Consider the following 17,435-nt stretch of genomic DNA (forward strand, 5'->3'; position numbering starts at 1 on the left):
ATAGCTATGACCCAGAACCTATCCTGCAGTTATGGGTGTCTATGTTAGTCTTTATTTCCATATTCTAGTCAACATAACATTTTAGTTAGTCCAAAACATAATAATTAGAACTCTTTTGCATTTGGTGCATTTTTAAATATTTCTAATACCCCAAATAACAATGATAGGAAGTTATTTCGTACTCTGTGGCCCATTGTTACAAGGCCATATTGTACAGCCTGCCTAGGATGGAGCACCAGGGACCTTGGTTCAATCATAGCTTTGGGTGACCATCTGCACGGAGTTTGTTGAAAGTTTTTGTAATAGTGTTACAAGTAGGCTTACATTAACACTGCAATGAAGTTACTGTGAAAATCCCTGTGTCAGCATGGGTTTCCTTCAGGTGCTCCCCTTTCCTCCCACAGTCAAAAGATGTTCAGGTTAGGTTGATTGGCCATGGTAAATTCTCCCTTAGTGTCCCAATATGTGTAGGGAATTAGTAGGGTAAAATTCATGGCGTTGCAGGGTTAGGGCCTGGGTAAGCTGCTCTGTCAGAGAGTCAGTACAGACTCAACGGACTAAATGGCCTCCTCCTGCACTGTAGGATTTGAATCAGAACAGGTTTTTGAGTTATTTGATTCAAGCCAAGTAGCACTAGAAATTCAAGTTAAATGCTAAACATTACCAAAAAAAAACTATTTTACCATAAAGTAGTGAGTAAAACTGACCCTTTGATAAGTAGATCTTAAAAACAAATACATGATGGTAGACCTCTGGTTCAACAATTAGAAGGTAGCAACCTATATCACTAACCATATGATATTAATACGGATCATGAGAAACTATATCCAAAAAAGTATTTTGTACTTACAAGCTGATCAGAGCCGAGTCGAAGGGATTTCACATATGAAACATACGATAAAGCTGACAGATTGTGATCTTGCTGGCTTGCGCTACAATTTTGGTTGATCATCCGAACATCTTCATCACTTGATGATGATTCATCTTCTAACCTAACAAAGGTTCAAGAACAGTACAGTACCGAATAGCTACAGCATCATTCACTTTCTTTAAAGGAAAGCAAGTTGAACTATACACATCATCATCCTATGGAAACTAAGGTTAAGCCTTAGGTCGGACACCTACACCATCGCTTTGTGAATTGTTTTTAATTTATTGGCGACCATCAGCTTTCATAGGACCACATTTTAAATCTGCCTCCCCAATTTACAGAAGGTAAATGCCTCAAGGTATTACATCAGAAATAATAATTAGTTAATTTGTAAGCTGCAAGGAACATTTTCATAGAATCACAGAACCCTAATAGTGCGGGAGGCAGCCATTCAACCCATCGAGGCAGCACTGACAACAATTCCATACTGCCCTATCCCTGCAACCCCATATATTTACCCTGCCACTCGGGGGTAATTTGACATGGCAAATCCACCAAAACCACACATCTTTTGGACTGTGGGAGGAAGCCGGGGTACCCAGGAGGAAACCCACGTAGATACAGGGAGAATGTGCAAACTCCACACAGCCACCCAAGGTCGGAATTGAACCCGGATCCCTGGTGCTGTGAGGCAGCAGTGTTAACCACTGTGCCACCCAATTTTGTCCCAGATAAGACACTGAAACGTGTGGACCTGTTCTCTTAATAGAAAAGATGGCTGACAGTTCCCCTGATGTGGAGATGCCGGCATTGGACTGGGGTAAGCACAGTAAGAACTTACTGTGACAGTTCCCCACCAGTGACAGAAAGACAAAATTCAGGAATGTAGGTCAGAGTAAGAATCAGGTCAGAATCTCTACAGTTTATTACCTGCTTCCAGGGTGTGCAGACTGCTGTCTTGCATCCTGGCCAATTTGAGTCTGTTCAATTTCTGGTTCCTTTAAAATGGAGCAATGCAGATAGTTTAGACTTATGCTTCATCTTTCACAGTGGTAACATTACCTTTCCTGTATGACCTCCATTACAAATAAAAGTATCATATCTCTGTTGCGTTAGTACCACATTCTTCCAAGAAGCAGTTTGAAGGAATCGGTCCTCAGAAATTTCCTGATGAAAACAGTTTTTAAAAAATGAATCTACTACTTTGCCAATTATGAAGAGTGGTCATAATGAGCAGTACATCTCAGTCAGTGTCATGTATAGTGTGTGATAAACAATGCAATACCCAGAAATATCACCAGGTTATGCAAAGATTTTTAACCAGCTCTCCATTCACATAGTTAATGATCATAGCCAGCATAATTATAGTTGAATGCAGTTGAAAACAGGAATTATATCCAAGATCCATGAATATCAATGAGATTGTGCGTTTTTGCTAAATAAAAGGACATTCAAATGAACAAGTATTTGAAGGAACATTTAATAAGATGTACCCGATATCTGAATATTTATTTAAAATGTTCCCTTTCTCCATTGCACGCCTATTATTGTTCATGATGAGTCAGAGAATAATGATTGTACAGATAGCTGTAACACAGATCATGAAGGAGCTGGCGAGTTTCAGAGTCGATACTTAATCTCACAGGAGCTTGCAACAGATGTTTATTGCAAGACTTTGCAGCTGTGTGTTTAAGGCTGCAAAGGCTGGAAACTAACGTAGATTCTAATCATAGTGTTTTTGCTTGTGCACACTCAACACCAATCCATTTGCTAACAAACACCAGTTAACGTTTGCCTCCAACAATGTCTATCAACTGCTCACTTAGTACCACTCCCAACGTGATTCAGGAGAAAATTCCAGAGAAAATGTTTGGTGCATTTTCTATTGTTCTCCAATATGGTGGCACAGCTGTTAGCACTGCTGCCTCACAGCTCCAAGGACCCGAGCTTGATTCCCAGCTTGGATCACTGTCTGTGCAGAGTCTGCACATTCTCCGTGTGCTTGTTCCGGTTTCCTCCCACAGTCTGAAAGACGGTGCTGGTTAGGTGCATTGGCCACGCTAAATTCTCCCTCAGGTGTACCCGAACAGGCACCAGAGTGTGGCGACTAGGGGGTTTTCACAGTAACTTCATTGCAGTGTTAATATAAACCTACTTGTGACACTAATAAATAGACTTTTAAAAAATCAAAGAAGCTTCTTTTAAATAGTAAATATATGTAGTATTCTTGAATACCCACGTGTACAGAAAATTAATCAAGTGAAATTAGACCTAATTAAGGGGCCCAAGTTTATAACTTGGAAATTTGTTATGATACATTTCCCACCACCATCTTGCTGCTTTTGCTAATCACAAAACATGAAGGTACCAATATTCAGATCATAAAGGGAGAAAAACCTTTCAAGCTGTTCCTCAAAAAGTAGCTCGCTTGCACCATCTGGTGTCCATGGCCTACTAAGCAGCTCAATTTTCCTTTATTCATGACGATCGATTGTGACATCTCAAATATTAGTTTTAAGTGACTTGTAATTCACCTGGTGAACGTCAACACAAATCCCAAGCATTTTTTCCCCCCACAGATGAAGATTTATTGAATGAATGACACTTTTCAGGATGCACGGCTGAAGTAGGTTGGCAGTTACTGATACAAAAACAGAAAATGCTGGAAAATCTCAGCAGGCTCTGTGGAGAGGGAATGGAGCCAATGTTTCGAGTCTGGATTACCCTTTTGATGAAGGGTCATCCAGACTCAAAATGTTGGCTCTACTCTGTCTCCACAGATGCTGTCAGACGTGCTGAGATTTTTCAGCATTTTCTGTTTTTGTTTCAGATTCCAGCATCTGCAGTATTTTGCCTTTATCCGGTAGTTACTGACGTTAGTTATCTTTAATAAAGTAAAGATGCAGTGTAGGGGAATCCAGCAGATAATCTCCCTCCAAAAATATACACAGAGATAAATTGAGAATTCTACATGGAACCATTAAAACTACATTTATTTAAATTGTGTTCATTTTGTCAAAATCCAATAGAAATTTTGTTGAACACATTTTTTAAAAATCCATTAAAAAAAAGTTCAAAAACTACTTCCAATGCTTTGACCTTCCATACTGCTTGGCATTTGAGAGATATGTTCAAACATCCAGTGCCAGCAAATAGATTTCTTGACGATCCTGATCGTGAGTTATGGCAGTGGTTTCTATATCATGCTTAAGTAGTGAAAATTAGAGCAAAAATCAACCTGCAATTTTATCATAGAATCATAGAAAATCATAGAAAACAAAATCACATCAGGTCAAACATTTAAACAGAAAATCAGCAAGGGCATAAAGAGACATCAGCATGTTCAGATCTCGATGTTCACGGAAGAAAGAATTGGCTGGGGGGTTTCTATAAAAAGGATGGCTGAACTTCAATGTTAGCGCTATGATCCCATTAGGGACAATTAACGTTTTGAGAAGAAATCCAAATACAGAACTATGCTACAAAATTTCAAGTTTTAAACAAAACAAAATTATTTTTGATATGCAAGAAAAGCAAGAGAGGTTTATGAAGACTAGTACTATAAACTGAGTTCTCCTCTCTATTTCCCTTATCTTATGAAACTTTAAGGTTCACTCACTTCCTGGGACCAACCCAAAAGGTACACCACAGCTGTTCGGAATTTGGAAGTTAACGAGGTTAATTGAACGGGAGATGAAAACAAAATAACAAAGGAGTAACAGGATTAGCAGATGTCAAGAGGAATACGGACATCGGATTTGCCCAGTAACAAGATTGGCAGGCGTCTAGAAAAATTCAGGTATGATTTGCCATATCGGAAACACTTTACCAGAAATCAGTGGGGCTATACAAGAGGATAACCTCTAAAGGCAAGACATTTGAGATAGACAGCTGAATCCACACAGTGGGATATCAAAGCAGCTGAACCGTACAACTTCTAGCACCCTCTTTGGGGAAGGAGGCTAGTTTTCCGTCCAACAGTTAGACAGGCCAAAATCTTGAGAGGCCAATTTCATCTATAATCAGAGCCATGGAGGCCTGTTCCATTTAACATTTAGAGCCATGAGATTGTAGATATTCTCCTCCAAAAGGCCATTTTGAACCTTCCCTGAAACAGCAAAATACATTTTTCCAGACTTGATCATCCAAGCTCTATTGTACGGTAACTATGAGCTGGATTTGACTTAGAGTTACTAAAGTGGGTGCTGTATGAGGGGGATATCTTAGTGAGTTCAGGAACATGGGTATATATTGAACAATGGGTAATTTCAGATAAAACGGTGCGGTTAGTTATTCATACACTTGAGTAACAGCGTTTTGTCTTTGTCATGTTTTTTTTAACTTTAATAAATACTATTAATTGTTCACACAATGACAGGACTGGTGCCTCACTGGGTTGTACGTTGTTCCTCACATTATTCTAAACAAATATACACCACTAGCAACCATTTTTCTTTATCCTTCAGAGTTTTCAGACACTCTCCCATCCAACATCAGAGAGGTTCTTAATACAGCTCTCTGGGAATCTCAGATTTCTCCTTGAAGAGATTCCCTCTTTTCACCAATTTCTTTACCAACCTCAAGATTCTGGATTCCGCAATCCAGCCTGGGCCTCTACGCGACTCTTGTCCGGTGGCTTAAAACATTAGAAAACACCCTTGGTTTATAACTGCCCACTATTCTGGTTTCAAACTGCAACCAAGCTGATTACTTCCAGAACTCCAATTGCAACAGATTAACTAACTACCTTTCATCGAGAGGATTACTGTAGATTTCCTCCAGCAGCTAAACAAGTCGTCTAGTCATTTTACCCCTTTCCAACTTTATCTGATATAGAATGCCAGTTCCCAATCACAGGCTGCATCACGGACAATAAATCCACTAATTACCCTACCTCATGTGTAGATCTGGTTTATCGTGAGACTTTCAAGGAGCTACAAGCTACTCAAGACACAAAGTTGACAGCCTCTCTGCCGCTTTCCTCTACCAGTCTTGCCTGCTGACTAGAGCCGAACTGGATTTACAAATATAAACTCAAAGCAAAGAATCTGCTTAAGATACACCCATCCCCATGGCAACGTGACACACACAGAATGTTCCCAGGTACAAAGGCAAATTAACCATCTTTTAATTCCAAAGCTTTTCCTTATTCGTGTGGTTTACCAGAATTACTTATCCTTTTTACTGGAATAACTGAGGAAGTCAAGTCTCTACTTCTTTAAGTGTGCTTACCTGCCATTTTATGACTCACCCTTTCACTGACATTACCCAATAAACACAAGTTACCTTTTGAACTGTAATTATTTTGAATCTGTGTGGTTCGTCAGCCTCTAGATGCTTACTAGGGTCCATCCGTTCACACCCTCCCCCCCCAAACTAGACTTGAATTTAAAATTCAAATTCAAAAGCTATATCTCCAAAACATATGAACTATAACGTCTGGCAAACTGAACTATAGTCTTACGCGCAGGTCAGAAGATGATTAAAATGCAAAGAGTCAATCTCAATCAAATTAGTGGAGACCTACATTTAGAGGCAAATATGAGCAAGTACTGAACAAACAAGAAGTTAAAAATCATCTATTTTATAAGCTATGTGTCTCAATTTGCTCCATCACCTTTACTAAGACCGGCAACTAGCAGCCAGCTTCTGTACATTACATCTTTGTTCTTTCAATGAAGGTGCTAATTAGTGCTGTGGTCATATCCATCAAGAGGCATAAAGTCATTTCCATGCTGAACTGACACCGAACATTGATATGCATTGAACAACACCAAGTTATTTTTGTGATATTAAAGCACTGCTCAATCCCCGTCGTTTATGCATTGCAGGTTATTCTCCAAGCATATTGATTCAGTCTATTTGCAGAAACTGGACTTGTGCCAGTATTGATCATAAGTAAATTCAACAGGAAAAATGGCCACTTTGTTTTGATGCACAAGAGATTCAGGCCTCACCCAGGCGGAAATGATGCCAGTCCATTAACTGACATGGAACACATTTTCATTGAAGAAAAGACTGGGCTCGGCTAGAACATGATCCAAATCTAATCAAGATATCTGGATAATGTAGTCAGAAAAGATAGCTTGCTTGGATTTTGAATCCAGAACTGCCAGTCGCAAATAGAAAAATCAGAATTCTGTTCAGTTTAATACAATGACTTCAGACTTTATACGATGTGGAGGTTAAATTGGATAATCCCAGAAAAGCCATAATTAACACTTGACAGTTTCTGGTCCCACTGGTATCTATGGCGTTCTGTGTAGCTCTCCCATCTTGCCACCGGGGAACCCACTGCAGGGAATCACCTTCTGTGGGACCGGAAGATCCCACTGACGGGAAGGGCTGGAAAATCCCGTCCATTGAATACAACTGCACTGAAGCCAGAGTGGGGGGAAAAAGGGGTAGTGCAAGTGTCAACCCGCCAGAAGGCAATGTTGCTCAGAGGTCAGCTGAGGACTCTGATGGACCAATCTACAGAAGATCTGTAGAAGGATCACTGACCTGAAATGTTAACTGTGTTTCTTCTCTCCACAGATGCTGCATGACCTACTGGGCATTTCCAGAATGCTTTTGTTTTTATTACAGAAAGGTGGTCGGTCAGCATACACAACTAAATACTTACTCCTTTGGAAAGCCTGAGCACAATGTCAAGTATCAACTTGGGTGTCAGGCAGAGAGCAGATTTTGGAGCCTACTCTCTCCATATGGAGTAGGTGCCCATTCCATCAACACACCCAGTATAATGGATGCGGCTGATGATGGATGTCACAGCTTCCACGCAGCACAAGCTCCTTCCGTCAATGGCGGAACCGTGCTCAGACTGCTGCCACCATGGCTGTGGATACCAAGAGGCTCCCAGCACATCAATCTACTCTCCAACAGGTTAGCAGGATTGTTGCGGCACTACTCCAGGGGAACAGCAGTGATTCCATAGAACACAGATCCCTTGTGGTCTCTCAAGATGACAGCATCCCTCTTATCCCTTCATAAGTTGCTTTGCTTTTCCGTCAGCCAGCCAGCCAGTGGTGGGACAGTCTGAAGCTGAGCTCTGCGGGTTCAGAGCTGCTAGTGTTCATCCTCCATCTGCGGTCTTTCCCCTTAAACATCAGCAGCCTTCCGCCACTGTGGTAGCTACGTGGAAACAGGTGTCTAAAGCACAACATGATCCCATCATTATAATTTTATATGACCTCTGAAAAAGTGAAGAGTTTGTACTTGATATTAGCTTCACTCGAATAATTTACACAAAATGTAGGCAGGATCAAACTCTCAGCCTTTAATTCCACCTAAAGTCAATGAGGCAAGGCGAACAATACTCTGCCCCGGTAACTATTGTCAAGCTGCGCAAGTCAGGCAGAGTCGTCCAGAATTCTGGTGAAAACAAACACCAGATCTCTCCTCAAAACCTGCTGATCTACACACATGGCTGTGCTGGACAGAATGGCTGCCTGTTTAAACGTGGACCCTGATATTAGAGCGGGTAAAGCCAAGGGAACAGGAAATGCATTCCTAGAATTCCCTTGCCCTGACACCTCTACTGCTAACCCTATTCGGAACCTAAATAGGGAATGGAGATCACCAACATCCATTCCACAATGATCCAGGCAGCGGACCAGAGCAAAGGGAATTCAACCCTAAAATGCAAGGTGATGGCGATGTATCTTTCTCTATCCTAGTTTCAATGGTAGGCCACAGTAACTACCTGTGAAAAATGCAGACTTAAAACAGAACACCCAGCCATCCATTTCTGCTCCAGTCCTCTTCCCCTTATCACAAATAATATCCCCCATTGATATTCCTCACGTCCCTGCTGTCCTCTTGTGTACACACCTTCTCCTTAAAGTCACTCTATGCTGCCCACTACGTCGAAAAGCAAGGAGGAATTAACGAATGCAGGATGGCTGGTGTGGAAATTTCCACGTACCTCAGACAAGGAAGATTTCGTAGACTCCTCCAGTGCTGAATGAGGCCATTCGGCCCATCGAGTCTGCACCGACCACAATCCCACCCAGACCCTATCCCCATAACCCCATGCATTTAATCTAGCTAGTCCCCCTAACACTAAGGGGCAATTTAGCATGGCCAATCCACCTAACCCGCACATCTTTGCACTGTGGGAAGAAACTGGAGCACCCAGAGGAAGCCCATGCAGACATGGGGAGAATGTGCAAATTCCACACAGACCGTGACCTCAGCTGGGAATTGAACCCAGATCCTTGGCAACAGTGCTAACCACTGCCGCTGATTATGATACTAATCTGGAAGGACAGGGATTCAGAAACCAGTCGGGAGAAAGATTCAGGGCATGATGATACTGTGCTAGCTATTTTGATATCTTTTGTGTCTATGGGGTGGGGTTATTTAAGATGCATTATTTTCCTACAGAGTCAGTTTATCTGGTAGGAATGCAGCAGATGCTGAGAAAGCAAGATAATTATTCATTTTAGTCATGCAAGTGCTTATTTAGCAGGCAACTTAATGGGGTGCTTCTGATTAAAGAAATGTTTGGTATACAGGGACAGAGTCAGGTGACACTCGAAATGGGAGGAGTTAGGCTTGTAGTTAGCAAAAAAGGAGATTCATTTTCATTTTAAAGGGCAGTTGCTGACTCAGCTGGTTAAAGGCAGAAGCCCGGATGCTCTCTCTCTCTGAAAGCTCCAAGGCGGTTACCCAAGGAGAAGTTTATTTATTAGTGTCATAAGTAAGCTTATGTTAACACTGCAAAGAAGGTACTGTGAAAATCCCCCTAATCACCACACTCCAGTACCTGGTCAGGTACATTGAGGGAGAATTTAGCATGGTTAATCCGAAAAACCAGCATGTCTTTCAGACTGTGGGAGGGAACTAGAGCACCGGAGGAAACCCATGCAGTCACAGGGAGAATTTGCAGTCTCCGCACAGACAGTGACCCAAGCTAGGAATTGAAGCCAAGTCCCTGGCGCTGAGGTAGCAGTGCTAACCACTGTGCCCCCAAGTATGCCTGAATCAGCTAACTAATTTTAGAGTGGGGTTTAAGTTGATTGATAGAAATATTGCTTAATTGGAACTGAATACTGATAAGTCAGTAGTTAAAAGTTGTTTCTTTTCATACTTAAAGATCATTCAACAGTTAAGAGTTAACCTGTTTCATTTTGTTAGAGGTACATTTAAACTGTTATGAATAAAGCTTGTTTTGATTTTTTTTTTTTAAATCCCTAGTTTTTCAGTGGAATCACTCCTGGAGTAAAACATCCTTTCCCCACATTTATGCCAAAAAGAGGAAAATTGTTCGGGTCTAGTCTAGCTTGGGGTTTCTGATCTGACACCCAAAAAAGGAAGGTGTATCACCAATAAGGTGTGTATTACAAGACAGAAATGTGGGAAGAATTTCATACACAAGTGTTAAAACCGACTGATTTCTCAACGTCAGCTAATCACAAAATGAATTCCCTTCTTCGAATATGTCATCCAAATAAACATATGTTGCAAATGGGCTGGAGGGATATCACATTCAATTCCATAGCACATTAGTGATATTATACCCTGTTTACACAATAATATTATGAGGAGGTTATTATTTACGTACCACTTTCACTTTGTTGCTCCTTCCACGCCATGAGAACCACCATCTGCCACCTTTCTTGGGCATCTTTTCCTTAATTAGGTTATCCACAGCTACCTGTTGTAAATGTACAAAAGTAACTAATGGAATAAAAAAAAGCTGAACCTAAACATTTGCACAAGATGCTGTTTTCCAGGTGAAAGAAGCAATAATAAAACATACTGTGGGCACAAAACTAATCTTCGCAAACCAAAATGCTGCAATGTCGAATAGCGAATGGAGGAAACTGAGGCATGAGTACTTGAATGGTTTTTAAAACAAATTCAAATCGTCGCAAATGAAAAATAAAAAAAATAGGGAAAGAGAAAAAAGTTGGTTTAGAAATACATAAACAGGCTTTTATACATCAGATATGAGAAATAGAATTTGACAAGGAATTTGTGCAGACATTTTTAAAAAAAAAATCTAACTCTACCTAAAGCTTCTAAATAATAGAACATAATAAAGCTTGAATGTTATCTCACACAAGTTAATATTTTCAATGGGAATTTATTTTCTCCTCAAGGCCACCTCCTGTGCTGCAAGGGCTCCATGACTTTCCTTTCGCTAACGTGTATGCAAGTAACCTTGTATAACCCATGCACATGTTTACTGTGTGCATCGGTTTATGTAACCGGTTAATGTATTGGTCTAGATTTTGTCACTGGAGATCCAGTTTGGCAACAGTTACCATCACATGGGAGTGCACCAGCAAGAAGGTTAGAAGTCCTAACAAGCTGGCACATTAGCTCCACGTCACCAGCACTGGCATGAAGTAGCTACCAGAAGGGCTGGAGAGGACGCATTGGATTTAGGCGCAGAAGTAGGCAAATTCAACCCTTCGAGCCTGCACTGCCATTCAATCAGATCATGGCTGATCTCTCCCTGGTCTCAAATCCACCTCCCCACCTGTTCCTCATATCCCTCTTTTTATTAGAAATGTGTTTATATCCTCGTGAAACCATTCAACGATTCAGACTCCACCGCATTGAGATAGCAAGTTCCACAAATTCACCACCCTCTGCGAGAAGTAGTTCCTCCTCATCTCAGTTTTAAATCTACTGTCTCACAACCTATACCGTGACCTCTTGTTCTAGATTGGTCCATTAGAGGCAAAGCAAGATGCTTCCAGTTCTGATGCAATGTCAGCCTGAAACATTAATTCTATTTTCCACCTCTCCACAGATGCTGCTCAGGCTGTTTTTATAACACCTTTGCATTCTATTCTTGGAATAGAAAATGGAGATCAATCTTTAAATTCTCTCTACTCCATTCTTAATATTCAAATCTAACCAGCAGAAGTGTGGCTCACATGAAGGTCCAGCCCTGGGATTAGGGCTTGATCCCACACGACTTTGCTAACTAAACATAGGCTCACCTAATCCCACCACCACCTGGGCTGTTAGTGGTAGCAACCCTGCGGGAAGCTGACCTATGCTGCAATTCCTGCCGTTTCCTCTTCTATGCTCCTTCTGTTTGCTACCTATTAAACACCTGTAGATGCACAAGTCTCTACCATAGGAATGCAGATCAGGGAATTTCCATTCAATTCTGGAAGGTCTAGCAGCATTTGCAGTGGCCAACACTCATTGCAGATCTCCTAATTACATATTTTCAGCCCCCCTGCATCCTGAAGACTAGGGGATGGATTAAATCATTGGATAGCCGATCTCTACAACCCAAATTTCAAAATTTCATAGAGCTACTGAAATCTGCATTTCACAGAACATGCTGTCTCGCACATTCAGCTTGCTTTCTCCCAGCCAGCCATAGAGCGCTGGTGATATGGCCAATTAAATTTAAACATGCCAAGTATGTGTACAACTCAGAATAATTGCCACGTTATGAAGTTAGCACATAACATGTGACATATTATATTGCCCATTGTGCAAAACCAGCCCAGCATATTTGAATAAAATTGAATATTACTTTTTCAAATTTAAATCCCCTATGTATTAGACAATCATGATCCCTTTGCCAAACCATTTGCCATTTAAATGTTAACTCACCTTTGGCAATGGTTTCTGGAATGTCTGCACAGCTAGAAGCATAGGAGCAGCTGTTGACCAGTTATAGTACCTAGATTTTGCCAAGAGATGAAAACTGCATTAATATCACAGCAAGTTGATTAATCTTCAATATACTTGTGTTCAATTTGAAACATGTGGAATGTCTTACTGCATTACAGCTGCTACATAAATACAACTTAGTGTCATATGTCTTCCAATAAACAAAGTATATGGCTGAATCATAAGATGCAATTATACGTGCAATACTATGAAGTCAATTAGCATGCCTGTTTGCTGTTAAAATGTCTAACATCCAGATGATAAAGTAGGAAATCTAATGCCAATCTTTTATTTAACACTAAATTTATTTACAGAGTACATTAGGTGCAGCACTGTTGCGAGCCCTGCTGCCTCACCAGGGACCCGGGTTTGATTCCCAGCTTGGGTCACTGTCTGTGCAGAGTGTGCATGGTCTCCCCGTGTCTGCGTGGGTTTCCTCTGGCTGCTCTGGTTTCCTCCCATAGTCTGAAAGACGTGCTGGTAAGGTGCTTTGGCCATGCTAATTTCTCCCTCACTGTACGCGAACAGGCACCAGAGTGTGGCGACTAGGAGATTTTCACAATAACTTCATTGCAGTGTTAATGTAACTCCACTTGTGACAATAATAAAAAGAAAATCTGCCTCCTCCCAAACCAACACCCAGTGTCCCAGCAGTCTTTGTTTACGTTCTTTTGATAGCTTTCATTATACACTTTCGGCGGGCCTGAATTTTTCAGGATCACATCCCCACCAACTCCCCGCAGCCATTTCACACTCGAATGGACAGCAACCAACTGCAACCAGGACTTCTGCCCCTCACACAAGAGCAAGTCCCACCTCAAGAGAGCTGGTGGCCAATTCCCCACCCCTAACTGGGGAGCATGAAATTCAGGCCAAAGAACTTGACCAATGCCTTCCACCTGTATGTCCTTAACCTTAATACAATTAACATATCGTTAGCATTCAGCACCAGCATATTAAAAATTCCTTTACAGGATATATAACAGAATCAAGTTACTGCATTGTTTTGCTAAAGTTAAAATATGAACTAAATGTGGGGTTTTATCAGAAAGCAGCACAAGGCACAGCAGATGAGAGATCAGAGAAACTACACACTTTAGAACACTGATCTAACTATCTCTCTGGTTTGTGAATTAAAAATATACAGATTAAAAACACAAGTTAAAAACACAAGCTGTATAAAGTGCTAATCATTGGGCAAAAATACAATCAACTGATTCTTTTTTCAGTGTCCCTTTCGAATTGAAATGGGGGCACTGCGGTCAGCACTGCTGCCTCAGAGCCAGGGACACGGATTCAATTCCTGCCGTGGGTCACTGTCTGTGTGGAGTTTGCACGTTCTCCCCATGTCTGCATGGATTTCCTCTGGGTGCTCCGCTTTCCTCCCACAGTCCAAAGATGTGCTGGTTAGGTGGATTGGTAAATGCGTAGCGTTAGGACACGGGAGGGGGCTGGGTAAGATACTCTATCAGAAAGTCAGTGCGTTAGACTCGATGTGCCAAATGGCCTCCTTCTGCATTGTAGGGATTCTATGATGAATCTCTTGCAAAGTATTTGCCCATGATGTTGGCATAGTAAAGAATCCATACAAATATTAAACATGGAAATCTTCTTCCAATTAATCACGAAACTTGAAACTGCTACAGAATCCATTTACAAACGATAATATAGTTACAAATTCTCCACTTGGTTTCTCAAACGGTCCATTATAGTGCACTTACTTGCTTCCAATCTTCACAACTAGATTGGGGTCATCAATGATTCCTGGATTCTCTGCAAACTGTTGATACGTGACCGATTGCTGCACAAATTGTTCTGCAAGAATAGAAATCAAAATATGAAGGCCATTCAGCCCATATTTGGTCACCTATCCAGGAAGATCCCTTGTTTCACCCAGTGCAACTTTCTATTGTTTCTTTAAACAATTCCAAAGTTCTGCATTGATTAACTCCATTTGGGAATTGATGCGCGTTATCACACACGAGGCTTGAGATGCTCAAGGAAATAAAGGCTTTTATTTACTATTACAACGAAGCTGCCATGTATAGTACACGATCCCAGACTGAGGGGTCCCAGACAGAGAACAAAGAACAAAGAACAGTACAGCACAGGAAACAGGCCCTTCGGCCCTCCAAGCCTGTGCCGCTCCTTGGTCCAACTAGACCAATCGTTTGTATCCCTCCATTCCCAGGCTGCTCATGTGACTATCCAGGTAAGTCTTAAACGATGTCAGCGTGCCTGCCTCCACCACCCTACTTGGCAGCGCATTCCAGGCCCCCACCACCCTCTGTGTAAAAAACGTCCCTCTGATGTCTGAGTTATACTTCGCCCCTCTCAGCTTGAGCCCGTGACCCCTCGTGATCGTCACCTCCGACCTGGGAAAAAGCTTCCCACTGTTCACCCTATCTATACCCTTCATAATCTTGTATACCTCTATTAGATCTCCCCTCATTCTCCGTCTTTCCAAGGAGAACAACCCCAGTCTACCCAATCTCTCCTCATAGCTAAGACCCTCCATACCAGGCAACATCCTGGTAAACCTTCTCTGCACTCTCTCCAATGCCTCCACGTCCTTCTGGTAGTGCGGCGACCAGAACTGGACGCAGTACTCCAAATGTGGCCAAACCAGCGTTCTATACAGCTGCATCATCAGACTCCAGCTTTTATACTCTATACCCCGTCCTATAAAGGCAAGCATACCATATGCCTTCTTCACCACCTTCTCCACCTGTGTTGCCACCTTCAAGGATTTGTGGACTTGCACACCTAGGTCCCTCTGTGTTTCTATACTCCTGATGACTCTGCCATTTATTGTATAACTCCTCCCTACATTATTTCTTCCAAAATGCATCACTTCGCATTTATCCGGATTAAATTCCATCTGCCACCTCTCCGCCCAATTTTCCAGCCTATCTATATCCTGCTGTATTGCCCGACAATGCTCTTCGCTATCCGCAATTCCAGCCATCTTCGTGTCATCCGCAAACTTGCTGATTACACCAGTTACACCTTCTTCCAAATCATTTATATATATCACAAATAGCAGAGGTCCCAGTACAGAGCCCTGCGGAACACCACTGGTCACAGACCTCCAGCCGGAAAAAGACCCTTCGACCACTACCCTCTGTCTCCTATGGCCAAGCCAGTTCTCCACCCATCGAGCCACTTCTCCTTGTATCCCATGAGCCTTAACCTTCTTAACCAACCTGCCATGTGGGACTTTGTCAAATGCCTTACTGAAATCCAGTGACCTTTATACCTCTCCCAGGAGGCGGAGCCCGACTGGGATGTACCATAATAACTACAATACAGGTGTAACAGCCCAACCCTAACCCCAACAGCAACAAGTAGAACAACCCAACCCTAACCCCAACAGCAACATATATACATACTTGTAGTACTGGCCAGACCCTGGCTCAGTACTACCTAGTGGGAACCAACGATGGTTCACCACAGGAATCTAATCCAAGTGTCCAGAACATACTGAAAGAACTTCCTGATACAAGCTGTAAACTGATATCTAACTAGTTCGAGTCCATTAATGCTTTTCCTAGTCACATATTTACAGTAATTTTCAAATTTACTCGAACTGTACAATTTTCAATGTAAATCTCAAAGACCAGCTTTGCAAAACTGAAAAAACATCAAAATTCTCCCATCTGTGCTCATAGCTCTCACCTCTAACATCAGGAATCAGCCCCCAAGTCATCTCAGCTCTTCCTCTCACACTTGGATTCCTCCCTTATCCATTTGTGATTGCCAAAATACAAGTCATCAGGGGTGGCCTGACAAAGTACAGGCTGAACAGGACTTGCTCCAAATCATAGACTCCCTACATTATAGAAGGCGGCCACTCGGCCCATCAAGTCTGTACCAAGCACAATCCCACCCAGGCCCTATTCCCGTAACCCTCATTTACCCTGCTAATCCTCCTGACACTAGGATCAGTTTAGCATGGCCAATCAACCTAACCCACACATCTTTGGACTATGAGGTAGCATAATCGTATACGTTACTATTTCAGTTGTATATTTTACTGACTTTATCAATTGGCATTCAACATTTGTTGGACATGCTGCACAACAAACTCACTAAGATTCACAGGTTTCATTCCGTTTCATCCTTAGCTCTTTCAATATCCTTTGTAGATTGTGTGATGCCAACCTTCCTACACCCTGTACTTCATATTCGTTCACAGTGAATTTAATCTCATTGCTCTGCCCACTTGCAATCTGTGTCAGCTTCGCTAAAACCATCGTTTGTCCTAGTTTGGCATCATCTTCAAATTTGCATGGAGTCACTGACATAAATTGAGAACATCAGTGATCTCACAAGTGATCTCCGTTCTCCTGCCGTATTTTAACAGTTAAAATTCATTTGTATGAAACCAAATTTATAAGAAATAGAAAATTGCCAAATAATAGTGCAAAAGAAATTAAAACCTTTAAAGGGAGATGCTATCAATTTGAATACAAAATTGTCAAGGAAAGGCAGAATTCTCAAAATAATTTTTTTGTACCATAATTTATTCAACTTTTTTTAAAAAAACAATACATTTGTAGAATTTTCCATCAATGAACTAAAGCATTGTTTCTTTTTTTTTTAAATGTAGGTTTCAGCATCATCAAATCATAGGTTACATGAGTTTAATGCAGAAGGAAGCTCCCTCTAGTCTGTCATGATCATGGAAAATAATCCCCTATTGCATCTGTGTACTGCTTTCATTTCCACAGTGGTCATCTCTCTGGTTTCCCCTAGCAGATCTTCTTTGTAATTCATAACAGTTAGTTCTGAATTTTGCACAACATGCTATTGTGGATTTGATCTCATCAGGTCTAGGCTGAGCTCATCAAACTCACTAAAAAATAAATGTACCATTTCCTCCCCATTAAGAGGTAAAACCTCATTCTCC

The 17,435-nt window shown here is 41.5% G+C and overlaps 1 protein-coding gene across 9 annotated transcripts in view; it reads right to left on the minus strand.

Annotated features, from left to right (window-relative positions):
* Window positions 1–17,435, minus strand: part of lpin1a (lipin 1a) — a 144,421-nt gene that overhangs the window by 18,460 nt on the left and 108,526 nt on the right. For all 9 annotated transcript variants that reach the window (XM_078213119.1, XM_078213120.1, XM_078213115.1 and 6 more), the window contains 5 exons: window positions 14,245–14,338; window positions 12,464–12,533; window positions 10,440–10,532; window positions 1,802–1,869; window positions 851–992 (listed from right to left, as the gene is read on the minus strand). In XM_078213119.1, coding sequence (XP_078069245.1) covers window positions 851–992; window positions 1,802–1,869; window positions 10,440–10,532; window positions 12,464–12,533; window positions 14,245–14,338 — 467 coding nt within the window. The remainder of the gene's footprint in view (window positions 1–850; window positions 993–1,801; window positions 1,870–10,439; window positions 10,533–12,463; window positions 12,534–14,244; window positions 14,339–17,435) is intronic.

This window comes from Mustelus asterias, chromosome 5 (genome assembly GCF_964213995.1).
Source record: "Mustelus asterias chromosome 5, sMusAst1.hap1.1, whole genome shotgun sequence".
NCBI lineage: Eukaryota > Metazoa > Chordata > Chondrichthyes > Carcharhiniformes > Triakidae > Mustelus > Mustelus asterias.